The following is a 21,059-nucleotide window of genomic DNA, read 5'->3' on the forward strand; positions in this document are numbered from 1 at the left end:
ACGTTTCTTAGACAGTAAGTATCTATACCTCTGCCCTACATACGTAAGTACCTACGATCTGTCTTTTCTCTAGTAGGTACTTGTTATGGTTAATAGAAGACTGTTTCATTGCAATATTATCGGCAGGTCAAGGAGGGCACTCCAGAGTACACTTTCGCGAAAGGCGCGTTGTTTGAGCGGCATCCGGCTATGGCTAACTTCCCCTCTGGTATGTATTATCATGTATCCCCACTAATATTATAAATGCGAAAGTAACTGTTTGTCTGTTACCTCTTCACGCGACTGAACCGATTTAGATGAAATTGGGTATGGCAATATTTTGAGGCCTGAGAAAGACATAGGATAGTTTTTTTATCAATCATCATTATCATCCCACTCAGACAAAGTTATGGGCAGAAGTCCATTATTAGAGGAACAAACAACTACATACCTATGTTGGCACTAATCACTCATACGTATAGTATATAAACGTACGTTTCGGATAATTATATTAAATTCCCAACAATCAATCACACATCAATTTCATTCGACTACATTTTTGCGATCATACAGTGTGTGCCTCGCAACACGTAAAGTCACCTTAAAAAGTATATTGACCACACAACAAATATTGCAGAATTAACTTGTTTGTCCACTTTAAAATAAATCGGTTTTATTTTATTACGGCGAGACGAAAGATTGCGGAAGAAAGTCAAGTTATAAGAGTCAATATCCTGATTTCATACGAGGTTAAGGATTCGGTTAACTTTATTGGTTCTCTCAATAAGTTAATTTAATTTTGAAAATATTCGTGTTAAGAACTTTTGTACCTACTCACATTCATGCAATATAAAAAATATATAAATTAAGTATTTTTTTTAACATCTGTTACAGATCACGACTGGTTCGTTGCGAAGTTGAAGATTGCCCAAATAGCAATGGTGGACTACTTCGGAGGGGCCAAATATATTCCTGTTAAGGATTACCTCGCGTACAACTACACACAAATTGTAAACATACCAAGAAGTCAAATTCTCAACCTCCAAAGTTAGAATTTAATAAAAATACGTAGTCCAATATGTATTTTAAATATTATAATGAAACAAAATGTGATATTATGGAAATGAACCTAGAAGGTTATTTTTATAAGATAATAAAAAAAGTTTTTTACCAAGGTTTTTGTTTATTTAAAGAAGATTATTAAACATACAATTGGAATGATATACTTTTAAATAATGAAATAAAAGCACCATTTGGCATTCACCCATGTTGGGCAATAAGCCAAGTTTCATTAATTAACTACTTATATTTAGGTACAAGCCATTACTCCTATCTCACCCACCAAATTGCTTTCATAATTACATAGGTTAATCTGATTGTTTTTCCTATTATTCGATGTTAGACATCGTTTTACAATCGAGTAAAAATAACATCAAGTGGCAAAGAAAATAACAATTGAGTTAAATCTGAAGTATTATTACCTTATTTTATTATAATTATTATGCTTTAACTCGAGTTTAGGTAACAATAAATAACAACTAGTAACTTACAAAATTCTTCAAGTCTAAAGCATTAGCCTCCTTAAAATCTAAACCCTTGTTAATACCAGGTACCAACGTAGGTAATTTCTAATTTCAAAATATATCTTCGCATCGTCACTCTTCTTTTTTTGGACATGTCCATATAGTAGAGTAGAAAGTGATGGTTTTTAGCCTCTACAAACAATAATCTCATTCATTCAATTATTTGAGTTTCATTTTATAAACTTGTTTAAAAATTAAGGTAGGTATAAATCGTGTACATGTAGGTACATCGAATGCAATTATAATTTTACTGCGGAATTGTATCTATAATTTATCGATTACCTCTAAATCATGTTTGATTGCTCTAAAATTTGGTATACCTAAGTAGAACTGTGCGCGTCAGGCATAAGGAGTATTCGGGAAATTCCAACTACTTCAAAATGTCGGCTAATTCCTAGTGATCCATAACATAATTAATCATATTAGAATTTAGAATCCCTAATTAGTATTAACCGACAATTTGAACTTTTTGGAATTACCCGAATACATAACAGTAAAATCTTGAGAAAACGGAATATTCATAACTTAATATTTTTGGAACAACCTATATATTATAAATTCCGTAGCAGTCCTTTTAAAGCGCCAATCATGGCTTGGCGGAATAGGAATTCCTCGGTTCGTATTAATTGACTCAGAATAAGAAGAAAATATGTATATTTTTTAGTTTAATAAGCCTTAAAACAGTTTCTCAACGATGCATCGAATCGAGATTCGCCAAGTGAAGTTGAACGTCATTAACAGCATCGTATATGTTATGCTAATAAAAATAAAAAAAAAACCCCGACTATAAGATTATAAGAGACAGTACACAGACAGAACTAATAACACCCTTCTCTGTGCGTCGGGGGTTAAAAATACTATGTTTCGAAATGGAGAGAAGATAACCTAACTAAAGGTTTCGTCATACAGGCGCGTTTTCCGGGCGGGGCGTGAATGGGGCGCGCCGCTTTTACATATAAAACGCTTCCGTCCCGCCCGGAAAACGCGCCTGTGTAAAGTTTTATGAATAAGGGGGTAAATCTGGAGCCGCACGCTGCGGACCCCTTGGAATTACCTCACTGGTTGGGAAACCCTGCTCTAAAGAAATATCTTTTCTACCCAAACTAGTCAGTGGCGTAACGCGAACTAATCTAGCCATGGGCGAAGTCGCATGTGCCTCTTTTAATATGTATTCCCAGATTGGCACCCATGGCACAAAATAGATACAGTACAGAAGTCAATCACATGTATGTACTTCACTTTTCATACCTACGCTCGGCGGTCGCTCTAGGGTTGTCAACTATGATTTATGCACAAAAAACTATCGTAGTAACGTGATAGTGGCACTCGTATCTAGTAGTGGCCGGGGCGGGGTGCATAGGTACCTACCTACCTAACTGTTCTGTTTAACGTTAAAACGAACCATCGAAATACAAGCAGATACTTACTTACCTCCCTGAAACCACTGGTAGCTTAAAAAACGACAATTCATCGTTTTATGTTGAATTCAAACAACCGTCCACTGAACAGTTATAATAACTTTTTTTTGTTTCTCCATTATTGCACAAAAAAGTTCACAGACGCGTGTCTCAAGCGGATGGCACTCGCGCTCGCACTGGTCCCAACCGGTCCGAGATATCGTGTCCGTGAGCAGTGTCTATGTGTGCGTTGCTCGAGCGCACTTTGTATGTAGATTGATTTCTGTACTGTATCTATTTTGTGCCCCTGGGGCCCCCTTAGGCGCGAAACCGTGGGCAGAGGGCCGCTTCGCCCACGCCTAGTTACGCCACTGCTTACAGCAACTGCACCTTGCCGTTGCAGTGCACACACGAGGCTATAGGTCTTGGAGTGCTGCTGCTGCTATTGTACGCGTGGTGCACCAACGCGTTCACAGGTTCTTCGCTCACCTTATTTACTTCTAGAGGCATGGCCATTATCTGAAACAAAATAATATCTATTTGTATAAAACAACAACGTCCATCCTATATATAAACCAGCGGTCGGCAACCTTTTAGCAGCCAAGGGCCACATAGTAGTTAACGAAGTTGACGCGGGCCGTACTTTGTTAATATTTATGACTTTATCAGACATTGTCATTTGTCAATATTACATACAAAATAGCCAAGGAGGTTCGCGGGCCGCAAGTGACAGGCTCACGGGCCGCATGCGGCCCGCGGGCCGCAGGTTGCCGACCGCTGCTCTAAACTATCCTTGTGAATTATTCGGCGCCTAAGGTAGCACCTTCACTTAGGTACGACAATGAGGATTCGGTCCAATATGATATGCAGTACATCTTTCTGGTGGACAATCGTGAAGGAATGTGTTTGACGTTTCAAAGTTACCCACATAAATGTACGACTAATTTTCGTTCCCACTATTTATTGTTATTAGTCTCGGAATAATAAATCAACAGGAACCGCCATTAACAGGCGTTCCCCTCTGCCAAAAGTCGGCGGCCGCCGGTCAAGGAGGTTATATAAAACTAGTTGCCATACGTCATACGCCATTCAGCAAACGTCAGTCTAAGCGGAATGTTAGGAGCAGAAAATGCCGAATTGTAGCGTTTTCTCCTGTAAAAACCGATCGGACACATCTAGCGTACTTAAAGAACACGTTTCTTTTCATATGTAAGTACTATTATATGTAAATATTATCAAACAGTGCACTAATTTAGCAAAAAACTAAAAAGCATTGTCAATCTGAAAGTGATACCACTTCATGGTACTAGATCTAATTTAGGGTAATATTTAAAGAAGACTTTCTAAATATTCATTAGGTATACCTAACTTCTAATTTGCGATGCTTATTATTATATAATTTATATACTTAACACATTATTTTTCTATAACACCTTATTTTTATATCAACATAATCCATTCAATGAAATAAATAGTATAACTAAATCATAAATGATATTACCGATATAGGGTCATTGTGCTAGTTTCCGTCCATGGAGTCTCTAGTTTTCGTCCACATGACAGATTAGCAAAAAACATATTTGATATTTAATTTGCTACTTGCCAAATACATTTTTTATGTAGATAGATACTCGTATATTGTCTCGACATTAAGGATTGCATTAAGTCCAAATTTGTGCAGCAATGTAGATTTATGTATATTCAATTTCGTCAAGTGGACGAAAACTAGAGCTGGACGAAAACTAACGCACCTACCCTACTACTGCTTGAAAATTCATTTTTCTCTTAGTTTTATCGTATATTTTTTATTTGACATGTCCAATATTTGTATTGTATTTTATTTATTTTAAGGTATTTACTGCCGTCATTTTCCATAAATAGGCACTTTTAATTTATTACTCTGGTATCACTCTACCATAGTTAGCGATGGGACACCATAAAAACCAATATTGATAAAATCTATATAAAATCTATATACATATAGGTATTGTTATTTTGATTTATTTTTTTAGATTTCCAAAAGATGCAATAAATTTTAAACATAAGTAGTTTTCAGCTTATCAAGCCATCGAAAACCTAAAAATATTGCAATATCAGTCACGTTTTAAAGATCTAAGAACTGCATAAGTAAGTTTGTAATTCCATATAAATATATGCTATTACAAAGTTACTGTTGCAGTTCCTACAAATAGTAGGTAAAGTAAAGGTACACTACAATGTATGTACGATGTGAGTGTGTTTAGTTATGATATATGTATACATAGTATGGGTATTTGTACCCGAAAAGAGGGACTGTCTACAAAAAGAGATGAGATCCCATCAAAAACATTACATGTAAAAAGGTGCAAGTCTCGCAACGCTTTTATTACAAAAAGTTCTGAGATGTAACGTGAAACCAAGTCGGTTATTTTAATCAGTGCCAGGGGGTGTTAAAACCTTATCAATAAGATATCTTTAATTTGTAATACATAATAATGACTTGGCAATCGCACATAATGCTTTACTCGTACCGTATTCGTAAATATGTGTAATGCTCAAACTGCAATTAGTGCTAGCGTTATGTTCAATTAGAATTATTTTTAATAGGTGACGATGATCCTTATGTCATTATGCAGCCGTGCGATGGCCAACTCATTATACGTATTACAAATTAAAGATATCTTATTGATACGGTTTTAACACCCCCTGGCACTGATTAAAATAACCGACTTGGTTTCACATTAGCATTACATCTCAAAACTTTTTTGTAGTAGAAGCGTTGCGAGACTTGCACCTTTTTACATGTAACGGTTTTGATGGTTATAATTGACTAAAGCAGACAGTTAAAATTCAGTCAATAAAATATCGACAATATTATCGACAAGTCCCTCGCACTTCTACGTTTACTTAGAACTGACATCATCTCGTTCACGGACAGGGTTGTCTGTGTTTGTTCTTGTATTTGTGTGAATATAGTTTATGCTAGTGTTTGATAATTTAGTCGTGTGCGCAGAGATGCGATTTATTTGAAATACTTCTATTTAAAATGCAAATACAAAATGCAAAATACCTATTTTGTATTTTGCATTTAAATGCCTTTTAGTAAAAACCATTTTGTATTTTATTTGAAATACTTTTCGAGACGTATTTTGCATTTTTAATATTCATTTCAAAATGCAAAATACTTTGTGATTAAGTTTAGCCAACATTACCAGTCTAATAAAATGAAATGAACGAATGACGCTTGTATTGCCGAATTTGACCGATAGAGGCGCCTGCTAGCGCCTGGCGCCAGCGCCAGGAGGCCGATTTTTGAAATTCGACCGCTCGATTTCGTGTATTTCGTTCAGTAATATCTCCACTACTAGGCATGTAAATTCTACTAATAGAATCAAAAACTAGTGGTTAATACCACTAAATTCACAATTTATATCGCTCGTATTTCAAAAATCAGCATCTCGCCGTTTTCCACCGATTTTCGAGTGACGAAATCGAGCGATCGAAATTCAAAAATCGGCCCCCTGGTATTGTTAAAAAGCGTAATAAATAAAAACTGATGTTTTTTTTCACTTTTTAACAATACCAGTCCAGTTGTTATTAATAAAAGAAAAGTGTAATAATAATAAAATAAGAACTACACTCGGGTGCAAAGAAATCGGACCACCCCAGCATTTTCAACATTTTTTCAATTTGTGTAAAAACTGTAACCTCGATCATGATAATTTAAATACCACGTGGTAGATAATTTTCTGCCCTATCAAATGACATCAATATTCAGGAGTGGGGATGGATATTGTGCAAAATATGGGCCTGGAAATCACCCCCCTCCAACTGCCTCATTAGCGCATGCACTAATTGACCACTTATCATTAGGTATAAAAACAGTCATTATCATTGTTTATGCATCATTCGTGATTGGTACGTCTTCCTGAACACTACTCTCATCGCCTGAACCTGGAAAAACTGGAGAAAAATGGATACTACCTCGACTGAAGCCGGCCAAGCAGTTGCCCTATTGCAGGGAGGGCTTAGTCAACGTGCAGTGGCTCGACAACTCAACCTATCGAAGTCATCGGTTCAACGTGTCTTCCAGAGATTCCGCGTAGATCAGACGTTATCCAGAAGACCCGGAACTGGCAGAACTCGCATCACTTCTGAGAGAGATGACCGTTTCATCGTTCTTACCTCGCTACGAAATCGTCGACTGAATGCCGTTCAGCTTCAGCAGAAGCTCCTAGAGACCAGGAATGTGTCTATCAGCCGATGGACAGTTAGAAGACGACTGAAGGAGAAGGAATTGACAGCTCACAGAGCTGCAAATGGCCCAAAACTCACCCCAATACATCGTGGACAACGACGCGTCTTCGCTCGCGAACATGAAGAATGGACCCTTCAGCAATGGAGTTCCGTACTTTTTTCCGACGAGTGCAGGATAACTTTGTCTGGCAATGACGGACGGGTACGAGTCTACCGAAGACCTGGGGAGCGGTTCTCTCAATGCTGCATCGAGGAACGTGTTGCTTATGGTGGGGGGTCAATCATGGTCTGGGCTGGTATTTCTTTGGAAGCGAAGACGGACATTGTGTTCATCACAGGGCCAGGTACCAGACCGAATTCAGGCGGTTTGACTGCACGTCGGTACGTGGAGGAAATCCTGGCTGATCATGTGGTCCCATTTGCGGGTTATATCGGCGATGAGTTCATCCTCATGCAAGATAACGCTCGGCCGCATACAGCCCGGATCACTAAGGAGTACTTGGAGGAGGTCGGCATCAGAGTCATGGAGTGGCCAGCCCGCAGTCCTGACCTAAACCCGATCGAGCACATTTGGGACGAGCTGAAAAGAAGAATCCGGGCCAGAAATCCCGCCCCTGAATCCTTACTGGAGCTAAAGACTGCGATCGAAGAAGAATGGGCGGGCATCCCTCAAGACACTGTAAAAAAATTCATAAGATCAATGAAAAACCGAATGACTGCATGTCGTAGGGCTAGAGGAGGCAATATACGGTATTAAAATGCTGAAAATTGTTTTAATTTTTACTTGATATCTTTAGAATCGCAGTTTTCCCATTATGCATAAGTTTCACTCCAGTATGCATTTTTAGGGTGACAAAGTTCTTAGCCCTGAAAGCCTGAAAATATTGGAAGTAAACCTGTGAAAAGCACATCAATTTATAGAGGAAAAGCCAACCTTTCATTAGGTATATAATATGTCACAGTAGCACATACAGTTTTTACAGAAATTGAAAAAATGATAAAAATGCTGGGGTGGTCCGATTTCTTTGCACCCGAGTGTAGATGCACAATCAACCGAAATAAATGGCCACACAAGTCACAAAATGGAGCCATGGCTCTCTTTTCGTTAGTCTAGTTTTTTACATTATTTTAAGTGAGTATTATTTCCTTTATTTATTTCTCTTCTTAGGTTAGTTTTTTACAATATGTATATAAAATTAAAATATAAAAACACTTACAAAAATAATATAAAAAAATATTATAAACACATTATAAAAAACCTAACCTAGGGCGCCGCCAGCAGCGGGGCAAGGCCCAAGCTGCCGGTGGTCAGGGCCGCAGAGAGAGGAACCGACGGACTATTATTAATACCATAACAGAATTTATTGATACGCGTACTGATAAATATGACCATGTCAGGCATAAGGTGCCATCGGCTCGGCATTGTGTCTCTATTTCTCATGATAAATACCTAAAATAAATAAAAATATCTGAGATTTGCTCAAAAGGTATTTTATTTTGAAAAAGTATTTTGAAAATACCTATTTTGCATTTAGCATTTGAAATACAAAACGCAAAACTATTTGGTATTTTGCATTTGAAATAGTAAATCTGAAAAGTATTTTGCATTTTGTATTTAAATGCTTTTTTAAAACCATTTTGTACATCTCTGCGTGTGCGTGTGTAGCGACGCATGCAAAAAATGCATTAGTGTTTACATTATTTGTGTGCGTTCCTCGCCCCCCGCGCCGAAAACGGCAGAATTTTTCACATAGAAATTAGTGCGTGTCACCACTCCATATTGGATTATTCCTCCGAGTTATTAGTATTACTCCCTTAATTATTGTTATCACAAACCATAATCCTTTATGTGTTGATGTTTCACACAAGTGTTCTGTATTTATGTTTACAAAAAATGTTAATAACTCACATTCTCAGCATGTTTCTCGCCATCCGTCTCAACCGGTAAATTATCGAGATAGCTGATATCCGGCTTGTCATTAGAACTGCTAACATTCTCTGATAATTTCAAATTGACCAGCGCTAAATCGATTATATTTGAAGAGTGTGGTATTGTAGCGTTCAAGTTAAGATTCCCAATTGGTTGGTTGTATACTTTATTGTTGCCCACATATTCTGATATGGCGATGTTCTCGAGCCACTTCTCGTGGAGGCTGTAAAGGTTTTTATAGGTGCATAACATCATGTCTCTGGTCCTGCACCTCTCGTCTAGCAATTGCTTTATTGCTTGTTGTAAATTTACGGTTTTTTCGTTGAGAACTTTCTTCCAGTTTGCTAGCTCTTCCACCATCAGGCTGAAAGAAGTATTAAGTATAGTTTGGTATAGTTAGCGATTTCTGTAGTAGTAATATTTATTTAAGAATAGAATGCCCTGCAACTTTTCAGACTCATTAATAGGAGACCAGCTGGCTTTGGAGGAAAATGAAAAGAAAATTGACATGACAATTGTTAACTTATAATTAGTTATAATGATTGCAATGCAATCATTGCATACATACCTGCTAGCAAGAAATTTGCTTCTCCATACTTCACATTGACCTGCTAACCATTCTGTTTGCTCCTGTAAGCAAAATATAAGTTAATAATATAAAAATATCTCATAAACCATAACAATTTATTAGTTTGGAAGCATTGGGATTGGACCTACGTTTTGCATTAATATAATTCTAATAAAAGGCCGCGGACTTGACGCATGCGACCGGCGTTCTACGAAACACCGCCACGCGGCACCAAAAGACTCGATCAAAATATGTGGCTAAGGAGTAAGGACCCTCCTCTGATAGAAAGCCACATATATAGACTTGAATGAATCTGTTTCAAAACTTCTGTATGACAGTGGCGGTGGCGACGGTCGCCGCATCCTTCCACCAATTGGGTAATGCATGAGTGAGAGATAACAATCCATAATACATTCTAAATTTAATGTTAGTGGTGCAAAAATACTCACTTGATGGGTTGACAAGTGCTGAGCAGAGTTCAGCAAGGCATCGGCCAAATGCTTCTTGTCCTCATTGAGTGACTGCACTTGGATCTCTAAATCCTCACCCATGGATGCCACGAGCATTGTTTTTAATTCTTTGTTCACCTGCAACAATCCAGATTATTAAACGTCGACACAAAAAGGGACCTTGCGGTGTTTCTTAGCTATGTTATTAGCTATGTTTGGTAGCAATTGATCTAGCAGTTTGAAGAGTATCAGCTCTTTTCCAAAATGATGTGAGGCATTTTTGGTATGAAATGGTTTTTTTAAGACAATGATGCACTTACAACAAGACTAATATTGTTGTGTGTTGTGTGTTTAATGAAATGACAATACCCAGAAAGTAAGACAATAACCTCTAGCCGCCCAGAGACCTATAAAAAGGTCTCCTGTTCCATTCTAATTTGAACTTTGTGTTGACAAAATAAAATTTCATTTTCCTTGGCAAGGTTTGACGTATGGGCAGCTAGAGGATAATATAAAAAAAATACCTGAACTTGCTGTTTCAGCTGCTCCTTTAAAGACTCATTCTGTTCCATCAGTTTGTCAATAGTAGCCTGCATTTCAGCTTTCTCCGGGTTATGTTTGTCAGGATCCGCTGCTGCAGGATCTACTGAACTGGAGGATGTCAACTTTGGTCTCGGCTTAAACTCATTCAATTTTGTGTCCATTTGCGACATCTGGGATATAAGTACATTGATGTCCATGTTATTCTTGGATTTCTTAGACTTGGAAACTGTTTGAGGCACTATTGGCTTCACAGCCGCTGGGTAAGGCTCATAAGGAACAAATTTGGGGCTTTTGGTATTAAGTTGCCGTTTCTTTTCTGCTCTAACAACACTGGTGGGGTAAACCTGGATAAGTCGGCCTGGGAGAAGGGTCTCTTTGCTCCCAGTTCGAATGGTAGGCCTCCCCGTAGCTTTTGGCACTGCCTCTGTGGCAATTTCGTCCGATTCCATGCCATCTCCTGCCGTCCTTGTTTTACTCATGATTTCTGTAAATGGTGTGAAGAATGTAAATACTAACAGAATAATTATACTAGTGTTCAAGGACACAACATGTTTGTAAATAATAAATATTTTTGTACATATTTCTTAGACAGTTTCCCAATTACTAAGGCAATCAAGACTATTCTACATCCTGTGGAGGCCTCTTTATTATCTCTGTAGCCATTTCCAGTAGCAATCAAAGAAAGTGTTTGATTGAAGTTGAAAATAACATATCAATGTCACAGAATAAGAAGGAATGCTAAATTTCGGCTCAAACAGAAAAGGATTTAGAAGTAGGTCGATTACAATAGACAAGTCCCGTATAGATGATATTTAATAAAAGCTTGAAAAATATGTACTTATAATTCATCATCATCATACAATTCACATGTCCCAATGCTGGGCCTGTGCACCTCTTTCAACAGGGGTTGGGCTACAAGCTACAAACCATTGTCAAAAAGCAGGTAAACATATATTACTCGAATGGTTTACTTACTAGGATGGAAAGGAGTTAATTCGTCCATGGAGTAAGAAATAGGGATAGTGGAAAAGATAAGTAAATTAATTTTTTAACACGGCTTACTTAATGGCTGTAAAACAAACTAGTTTATTTTCTGTCTTGGACGAAAAAATATAATGATTCTACTATGGAATTTAGTTATAATTAAACATAAATCCACTATTGGCACTATTTCACTTCCACAACATCAAGATTTTTACAAACTTATTATTTACTAGCAAATTAAACAAATATCGTCCTAAAATACATCACCTTTATGGCTATGTTAGGAAAAATAGGACGTTTGACGTTTGTGACATTTATATGAAATTGACACTCAATGCAACCAACTTAACATCGTATGCTGTTTAAGCCAACCATTTGAACACTATAGCTGGTCAAGCAAATTTTGTCAGTAAAAAAAGGCACGAAATTCAAATTTTCTATGGGACGATATCCCTTCGCGCCTACATTTTTCAAATTTGCCGCCTTTTTCTACTGACAAGATCTGCTTGACCAAGTATACTAAACATTGGCCTTGAATATTGGAGCGCGTTATATAAAAGACCTTAAACCACAGTCCGTCTCTGTCTAATAAATAGCCGTTAGAAAGAGAGGTAAACAGAAATCATATTTACTTTGCGCATATGTGGCCTTATATATAGCTGGTCAACCAAATCTTGTCAGTAAAAAAAGGCGCGAAATACAAATTTTCTATGGGACGATATCCCTTCGCGCCTACATTTTTCAAATTTGCCGCCTTTTTCTACTGTCAAGATCTGGTTGACCAAGTATATTTCTTTTGGTTTTCTATACTAAAGAGAAAAATAACAGGCCTTTTTGTGGGCTAATGTGTACAACAGTCATGAAAGAAAAAGGCTGGGGAAACGCGGTATTTTCACCCGAGACGAGGGTGTACCGCGAAAATTCGATCAGCCTCTCTTCTCTAACACGGCTTTATACAAAGAGTAAAGTAAGTATGCTTTATATATGAGCGATAGAGAGACAGATAAAGAAATTCCGCTTTTAGCGGCAGGCCCTCTGAATAGTTTCTTATGCATGCCTCGCGTCATTAATTTTACATAAAATAAATACATAGTATGATACCATACCATACCATTTTTTTTAAAATTGATGAGTTTTAAAACAGTAATTTTCTTAAAAGCTTTATTGAAATAAATAAAATCCAACCATGTAGCAAACAACCATAATTTAAGCTTTCAGAGTTGCATCTAACTCTCCACTGGCTTGTAGTTCTTTGATTATATCTAGCCCCCCAATCAGTTCACCTTTAACATAAAGTTGGGGATAAGTTGGCCAATCAGAGTACTCTTTTAGGCCTTGACGGACTTCCTCGTCACTCAGTATATCAAAAGTGCCATATTGAACCCTGAAATGTAAACAACATAACATGATAAGATAATTTTTATTTGCTGATTTATTTTTATCAGCAACCCAATTTGATCACAATTTAATAGTGATTGCAATTTTATCAAGCAACTTATCTACCCAACTCAAACACTTGCTAATGGAAATATATATTGTAATCTTCATTGATAAAATAAATTTCATCAGGCAGCGACAATGCATTTTGCAAATTGTCAAGCCTCAGGATACTGCCTTAACACCTAACTTAATTCTGAAATCAGGACAGGGATGCAGCTACAATTTCACTTGTATGTACCTATATTTTGCTGTATCCCTGTCCTCAGTTACAGAATTAAGGTAAAGTGTGTAAACAATTTAATCCTTGCAGGCTTCTTTCCGTTCCAAGCACATATTGTCAAATAAATAGACTGACTACATACCCTGTTCCGTTTAGAATCTGAATCAAGGTCCTGCTGAATCCACATCTAGGAGTCTCCCTGTTGCCTTTCATGAATACCATTACATTATGTTTGTTGATAAGTGCCTTGAGCCTCTCTTCTAACGGCTGCTGTGGTGTTGAGATAGCCGGTGCAGCCTTCCCGAGGCTGTGAGCCTTTACCTTAGATGTAATCTGGGCAGCATCTGCACCATCCACTCTGTCCACTTGTGATCCATTTTTAAATAAAATTACAGTTGGTACTGAATCAACCTAAAAATCAAATATCGGTTTTAACTTTCAAAATTTTAATGGATTTGGACAATGACTCCACACTAACTTTTGAGAAAGTAAACTTAACCTTAACAAAATTAAGGAATAAAACAGAATTTGTGTTTTCTATTACCTTATAGTTCAATGAGATTTCCGATAAGTTCTCTGCATCACAAATGCAAAATTTAGCTCCACTAGCTTGGATTTCTGGTAGTTTTGAAAGTTCCTTGAGCACCTCTGTGACCTGGCCACATTGGTCTGCCCATTCTGCCGAAAAATGGGCAACAATTAATGTAGGAGATCTGCAAATAAAATAAAATATATTATACAGTTTTAGCATGCATTTCTAAGCAAGAACATTGACTGTGCAAAGAATATATTTAATTATATGGACGAGTATGTTTTTATCGAAAACTAATTAAATTTTGCAGACACTCATATTATTATTCATACAATTAGGTACATGTTTACATAATGGTAAGCATCATGGTTTGAGCTTGACCTCCAAGAGTTATCATAAAAGCGTTATTTGACACAATAGAGGTTTCTTACGCAAAAATTTATGCATTAGATACAATGTAGTTACCTACTGTAATAAATCTTAAGAAAATGTTTCGTTTCTAGAAAATAACCTAACCTGGCATCAAAGGTCACGATGAATATAATTTATTTGTCGAATAATTACACTTAAATAATGTTTGTTAGAAGTTGTATTTCATAATTAACCCACTAACCTTATCAAATTTTGGAAGTTTTCCACGGAATCAACATTTGTAATAGACATTTTAAAATTAGGTTACTTCTGTAACACCGGAGAACAAGCGCAGATCGATAAATTAAACTGCGCTCTTTAGAACTTTTGGAATCTTATGTATTCAAGAATATAATAATTACACTCATGAAATAACTTCCAGTTCTTACAAATTTATTAGAATAACAACACAACCAAACAGAAAAGACTACGTGACGGACGTCACGGACGATAATTGTCAAAACTCGAATATCACCTGTCAATTTTGTCAATCAGCTAACTTCACTTCTTGACATTAAACCTAAACGAACTTCACGTCGCCATTGATCATGGCAGCCAACATGATGAATGTAACAAATATTTATAATACAACGTTTTATTTCGTGTCTCAAACACAACTGTCAGCTGTCACTGTCATTCGGAATTCGGATTGGTTATTGGTTTCACACGGCTTTTCTTTTGTGTGACTTGTGTGAGGTTAATTTAAAATATGCACTAGTAGCATCTCCAAGCAATATTTGTCTCTAGTTATTGTATTGGTCTGATATTTCTCACATAATGGCGTCAGTTTCTACCGCCCCAGCGCCGGGTATGCACCAGATCGACTTGTCCAAGTTAAATCTTCACCAGTTGGCTCAGCTCAAGCAGCAACTAGACCAAGTGAGACATTTCTTATGACACAAAAACATTACATTTTTATTTTTTAATCTTATTTTGTTTGCAGTACTATAAGAAGTAATCTAATTTTGGTATTTCAGGAGCTAAATGTCTTCCAAGATTCTCTTTCAACGCTAAAGATGGCACAAGGCAAATTTGTTGAGTCTGGCGAGAGCGTGGACAAAATTACACCTAGTAGCAAGGGCAAGAGTATTCTGGTACCACTAACAGGCTCCATGTATGTGCCCGGTACTATAGCAGATACTGAACATGTAGTAATAGATATAGGCACAGGGTATTATGCACAAAAGGTGAGATTATTTTTTAAACTATACTAGTTTTAGATCTTGGGCTCCATGCTCATATTAAAAGTAACAAACTTTTTCCTAGCATTGTCCTCTTTCCTTCTTCAGTAGTTGGGATGAGTTGATATCTTAGTTTTAATTTCAATAATTCTATAGATTTCAGTGGTATATATCCATTATACCTATTTGAATATAGTATTTATTTATTTACGGCGTTATTCATAAACGTCTGCTGCACTAAGTTAATCAGCTGATGATCATCGTTTTTCCCTCTCTATGGCATAACCATAGCATAGGGACAAACGACGATCATCAACTGATTAAGTTAGCAGCCGTTTATGAATAACTCCATAAAATCTTTATTTAATATGTTCAATGTTCATTTTGTGTGATCCCTTCAGGATCAAAGCCTTGTCCATCTCTTTCCATTTCTGTTTGTCAATGGTAGCATTACTCAACTATGCTTTCTCAATTTACAGGACATAGAAGGTGCTAAAGATTATTTCAAAAGAAAAACCCAGTTTGTAACAGAACAAATGGAGAAAATCCAAGCCATGGGCATTGAGAAATCAAAGGTCCGTGAAGCGATCTGCATGATGATGGAAATGAAGCTGCAGGCTCAGGCGCAGGCGCAGAAGCCTTCCACCTCATAACAATGGAACAAGCCACTCACCCGCTTGCTTGATCACATATTTAAACTTTGTATTGATACTGGTATTAAAGACTTTATGCGTAAATGTGACAACATGTTTAACATGGGTTCCAGCAATAATGATATATGTATGTGCTTTATATTCTATGAAGCATTTGTACAGTACTAGGTCACTAATTTATTCTAAGTACCAGAGTAGAAAATACCTACTTGCAGAATTACCTATTTTCAGAAATATTTTCCTTATTCTCTTTTGTTATGAGAATACCCAACACACATTTTATTAATACCTGTTCATTTAAATTACTAATTAATTGTCATGTGAATTGCTTTGTTAAGAGTTGTGTTTGAAGAAATGCTTTTATAACTAATGCGAAATTGCTTGTAAGGTGTATAATCGGAAAATTAGGACACACATATTATGTCTTTCATATAAAATATCACACAAGATTTTAATTTTAAATTATAACGCTTTGGACCTTACAAGAATATGAAATGTGTGGATCTTTTTTGAAGGTGACTCATTGTGTGCAACCCTTCATTGCATTATGGAATTAATAAAAAAAAAGTAACTTGACTCATATATTTAATTATAATCCCTAACCAAAAATAATAGGTAATACGGATAAAACACCTAGACTAGTAAAACTTGTGGTCCTGTGGCCTGTGGCACGATTTTCCATGCGCTTCTAAGGGCCGATAGAGACGGACTGCAACCCGACTGCAATTTGTATGGGAACTGCACGCCGACTGCACGCAAACTGCAACGACGGCGTGCAGTTCCCATACAAATTGCAGTCCGTCTGTACCGGCCCTGAGGGAACCTTTAGCGGTTGAGGGGTTAGTTTATTTGCTTATAAATCGAATCCCAACTCTTGCTTATTAGATGTAATCAGTTTTAATAAGTACAAGATATTACTTAGGGGCATGGCACACTGCGTCCAATTTGCACGTGCGAGCGAGATGAAGTTATAATACGCGCATAGCGTTGTCTCGCTCAAACTTCAGAGCGACGTGCGAATCGGACGCAGTGTGTCATGCCCCTTAGTTTGTTAACTTTTATTTCTGACTGCATTTTTTTAGGGTATTTTTTTTTAGTTAGGTTAGGTACAGGAAGTATACGCAGGAATACAAAAAAGTAAGGTGGGTCTAGGATAAAATAAATAAGGTAGTCAATAAACATTGTGACACCAAATGATTTATTTTTTTAATAGGCCAAAATGATAGCGCTGATATCTACAATATAATGACTTACTGTAAACTATCTTATACGTATCTACAATGTCTTATACCCACAAAACAATATTACCTAAATAAGGCAACGACTATTCCTTAGAATTGTAAACAATTTTCTAATAAAAGTAATGTAAAATCAAATTTAATTTAAATAACTGTTTCTTACCATGAACACGTGTTGTGTTGGATACAAGATAGATTTAATTATATTATCGTAATGACAACTGTACATTGATATCAATTTCATTTATGAACAATACTATGTTTACAGTAGTAGGAAAGCTGCAGATAGCTAATGCTGAGAGGTACTACCGGGAAATGATCTGGCACATTTAAATGTAGGTATTTCTCGAAAACGTAAGTCCTAGCGTATTTATACATCACAAATAATTTAATAATGTATATATTATTAATATTATTAACTTCGCCCGATGCACATTTGTGTTGACATCACATGAAACCTTGTTTTACTCATTAATCTCGGTGTTAACGCTGTTATTTACTTTTATATTACGCCACAACTGCCACAAGGCTTAATCTGAATACTGCAACAAATGGAGAAGCCTATTAGGTATAACGCTTCTGTCGATACTACGATCCTCAGCCAAAGAGTCACATGTTAAGTCATCACTCTCCTCCACTGTGAGAGGTACTGTGACGTCTCAAGTAAACGGGTAATCGTTTAGTTTTTCCACAGATTCCCACAAGTGTGCAGCGCGCTTTAGCGTACAAAGTTAAATCCAGCTTAACACTTAAATACGTTTTGTATGCGGTGATCAATTATCTACCAAGATTATTTTTATCCCAAATATCGACTGATATCAGCACCTAAATTACGCAATATTATACGTTAAAAATATGTATTACAAGGTATTGAAACTCCTAAAATAAGTAGTTTACTAGGTATGTACACTTTATTACATTAACGTACCTTTAAGCCTTAAATATTAACCACTGCCTTAGGCGAATCTACACGTCGGTCTATGTATGTAGACACCATATCCCTTAATTATAAGCCTTTTATTGTACATTATAATAATTGCCGTTCGCTATAGGTCACGCAGCGAGAGCTGGGGCGATTACTGTAATTACCTCGTGTACATACTGGAGGCGTATGAATAAGAGGAAACGATTGGCGCCCCAGTGCTAAGGCCCATAGCCATAGGGCACTACGTGTTACACGAACAGATCGCTCGCCTGCTCGGCGAAGTCCTTGTCTCATATAGTGTAGTACTCCGGGGCAAAGTCGTTGGCGAGGTTGCTCAGGAAATGGAAGTCCGAGGATGAGTTGGAGTTATCGCCGGCGCCGGCGGGCGCCGCGTGCGTCGCCTCATAGAACTGCTGGAAGGAGCCGTAGCCCTCGCCGCACTCCCCCGCGTAACCCTCTCCACCCGCACCGCCCGCACCGCCCGCACCGCCCGCGGTATACTGAGCCCCGCCGGCTGCTGATGGCTGCTGCCCTGCGTACACACCGCTTGCCTCGTAGTACCCACCTTTGGCGTACTCATTTCCATGTGAATTCTTTTGTGCCTCGCTTCCATAATAACCGTGCGGGTGCTCGTGCTGTGAGCCCTCGTGGTAATGGTACCCGTAATGGCTATTAGCATAAGCCATGGCTTCAGCCGGATAGCCTTGGGTCTGGTCGTATCCCGGGTGTCCGTATCCGACTTGATCCTTTCCGTACGCCGCTGGGTATCCATAGTTTTGATACATTTCGTGAGGGTACGCTTGCCGGGACGCGATACCGTTAACGGGTCTTCCTGATGAGGAGCTCTCCTGTCTAGCGTGTTGCTGGTTCCGTGCGTACGCGTGCTGCTCGGCATGCACCGCTACTCCGTAATTGTCGTAGTTTCTACTACTCTGAGGATACTGGCTTATTTTCCCTACAAATTGTTTTGAGTCCATGCGGAAGTCGGGGTGAGGCACAAATTGTCCCGGGGGTGCGTTGCCCCTTATGACGTATGACGGCATGGCGTTAGGTACTGCTTGAGGATGAGGCGGACCAGGAGGCGCGTTCGGGGGCGACGGTCTCGGGTAGTGGCCGAGAGGACTCTGGTGCATGCTAGACGGTGTGCCCGGGGTCGAGGAAGGTGTGAGGCTGACTGACGAGTATTTAGCGCCATCCGGTAGTCCGACTGAGCCGAGGCCATCCTTTGAAGACGACGGTGAGATTTTGCACGCCGTGGCGTCTAGTGACGGTGAGCGTTTCCTTGATTCTTGTTTAATTCTCTTGGCTAGGCTTCGAGGAGGTGCGACGACGGATGCGCCCGGCGGATGAGCGTCACGCGAGTCGTCCTCTGCTAGCTTATCGAGCGAGGAGGAGGAAGCGACGCTGGAAGCACCGTCACTCGCAAAACTGTTATTATTGGTAGCGCTAGGCGTGTTGTTGTTGCGTGTACGAGAGGCAAGCTCCGGCAGATCTTCTGCAGGCGAGCATAGCGCTCCGGGTGGCAGTTCGCACCCCTGACAGCTCTTCTTCCCCGACAGGGGTCCGTCGTCATCAAGGAATTTATCCAGTCCCATTTTGGAGCTCTTCCCACCTTCGGATGTGGTCGAGTCTTTGTCGTCGCCATCCTCGCTTTTAGTTAGCGTTTGTCTCTTATGTTTCATGCGTCGGTTTTGGAACCAAACCTTTACCTAAAAACAAAAAAAAAATAAGTTAGATACACTAAGTATTTATAAGGTATATTTTATCCTAACGTTTTTAAATAGAATAGAGCACCTATATCCATCGGAATTTACCTGTCTTTCGGTAAGGTCTAAGGAGGCCGCGATCTCGATTCGTCTCGGGCGACACAAATACTTGTTGAAGTGGAACTCCTTCTCCAACTCCAGAAGTTGCGTGTTTGTGTAGGCTGTCCGCAATCTTCGTGGCAGACCATTCTCTGTAACAACGATAGAGAAAATCTTATGAATTTGGATCTTTACAATATTCATGGGTCTACATAATAATAAGACAAAATCAGGATTAAATTACTTTGCGTAAATAGTTTACTTCGAATTTAATATCTTGATTTTCAGTGGAAACAAAAGAATATCTTGAACGAAAACGTTGTCTTCGCAACTTTGATCCTTGCGGTATTTTGCGAAGTACCATAATTTATGAAGTTTATAGTTTGCCAGTATAGTTGATTATAAATAATTCCTGGAAGCTTTCAATAATAGATGGCGAGGTACGCGGGCGGGCGCGCTTTCCTTTAATGTAATAACTTGATCGCATGTTAGAGCACCGCCCTTGACGCCATTGTGTCGAAACGTTTTTTATTTTACCACAAAATACGAATTGGAATTCGAAATTCAAATTACAAAAGGGCGGCGAATAATGGGGCGATCGCGTTTGCGTGACGAGCAGCCAGGAGTTGTCGCGTGGTTGTGCGGTCGATACAGCATTTAATAAGAGGGGGTAGGGGTTAGTTTGCGTTGTGTTATGGTTGTTGGAGCGTGGTAGGGTCGCTGCGCATGATTGACAAGGAGCGTCAGGTCGCGGACGCCATTGGCCGGGGGAGCTGTCAGTCAAACTCGGAACTGCCCTTCGGTTCCACATGAATGCACCACTTGCACCAGCGTATAGACATGGTGCTCAAAATCGACATAATTCTATTCAATTTTTTTATATGATACACAGATAGATAATCGTTTATTCATCACACATGGTAATAGGTACATTTAAAATATACATAATACATTTAAAATGTACCTACTTAATTATTATTTATCA

General features: G+C 38.4%; 5 protein-coding genes across 6 annotated transcripts in view; 2 read left to right on the forward strand and 3 right to left on the reverse strand.

Annotated features, from left to right (window-relative positions):
- Window positions 1–21,059, forward strand: part of LOC134662046 (protein CREG1) — a 550,933-nt gene that overhangs the window by 209,401 nt on the left and 320,473 nt on the right. The window contains exons 5-6 of the mRNA XM_063518311.1: window positions 127–208; window positions 874–1,050. Coding sequence (XP_063374381.1) covers window positions 127–208; window positions 874–1,031 — 240 coding nt within the window. The 3' untranslated portion in view covers window positions 1,032–1,050. The remainder of the gene's footprint in view (window positions 1–126; window positions 209–873; window positions 1,051–21,059) is intronic.
- On the reverse strand, window positions 3,314–11,803 carry LOC134657154 (golgin-45). 2 transcript variants are annotated; one of them, XM_063512717.1, is made up of 6 exons: window positions 11,748–11,803; window positions 10,667–11,169; window positions 10,143–10,280; window positions 9,694–9,755; window positions 9,105–9,489; window positions 3,314–3,478 (listed from the first exon to the last, which is right to left on the reverse strand). In XM_063512717.1, the coding sequence occupies exons 2-6, from the start codon at window positions 11,162–11,164 to the stop codon at window positions 3,335–3,337; spliced, it is 1,227 nt and encodes a 408-aa protein (XP_063368787.1). In that variant the 5' UTR covers window positions 11,165–11,169; window positions 11,748–11,803; the 3' UTR covers window positions 3,314–3,334. The 2 variants fall into 2 exon arrangements, with proteins under 2 accessions (XP_063368787.1, XP_063368779.1); XM_063512709.1 differs by having other exon boundaries at window positions 11,661–11,770.
- LOC134657169 (glutaredoxin 3) lies at window positions 12,817–14,635 on the reverse strand. The gene is made up of 4 exons (XM_063512726.1): window positions 14,475–14,635; window positions 13,874–14,042; window positions 13,472–13,740; window positions 12,817–13,053 (listed from the first exon to the last, which is right to left on the reverse strand). The coding sequence occupies exons 1-4, from the start codon at window positions 14,522–14,524 to the stop codon at window positions 12,876–12,878; spliced, it is 666 nt and encodes a 221-aa protein (XP_063368796.1). The 5' UTR covers window positions 14,525–14,635; the 3' UTR covers window positions 12,817–12,875.
- On the forward strand, window positions 14,942–16,181 carry LOC134662111 (prefoldin subunit 5). The gene is made up of 3 exons (XM_063518383.1): window positions 14,942–15,151; window positions 15,250–15,459; window positions 15,933–16,181. Exons 1-3 carry the CDS (start codon window positions 15,050–15,052, stop codon window positions 16,104–16,106), a joined length of 486 nt encoding a protein of 161 aa, XP_063374453.1. The 5' UTR covers window positions 14,942–15,049; the 3' UTR covers window positions 16,107–16,181.
- Window positions 18,035–21,059, reverse strand: part of LOC134661992 (homeotic protein proboscipedia) — a 67,549-nt gene continuing 64,524 nt past the window's right edge. The window contains exons 3-4 of the mRNA XM_063518231.1: window positions 20,084–20,226; window positions 18,035–19,978 (exon numbers count right to left, since the gene is read on the reverse strand). Of these exons, the coding sequence (XP_063374301.1) occupies window positions 18,560–19,978; window positions 20,084–20,226 (1,562 nt within the window). The 3' untranslated portion in view covers window positions 18,035–18,559. The remainder of the gene's footprint in view (window positions 19,979–20,083; window positions 20,227–21,059) is intronic.

The sequence above is a fragment of the Cydia amplana genome, chromosome 2 (genome assembly GCF_948474715.1).
Source record: "Cydia amplana chromosome 2, ilCydAmpl1.1, whole genome shotgun sequence".
Lineage (NCBI taxonomy): Eukaryota > Metazoa > Arthropoda > Insecta > Lepidoptera > Tortricidae > Cydia > Cydia amplana.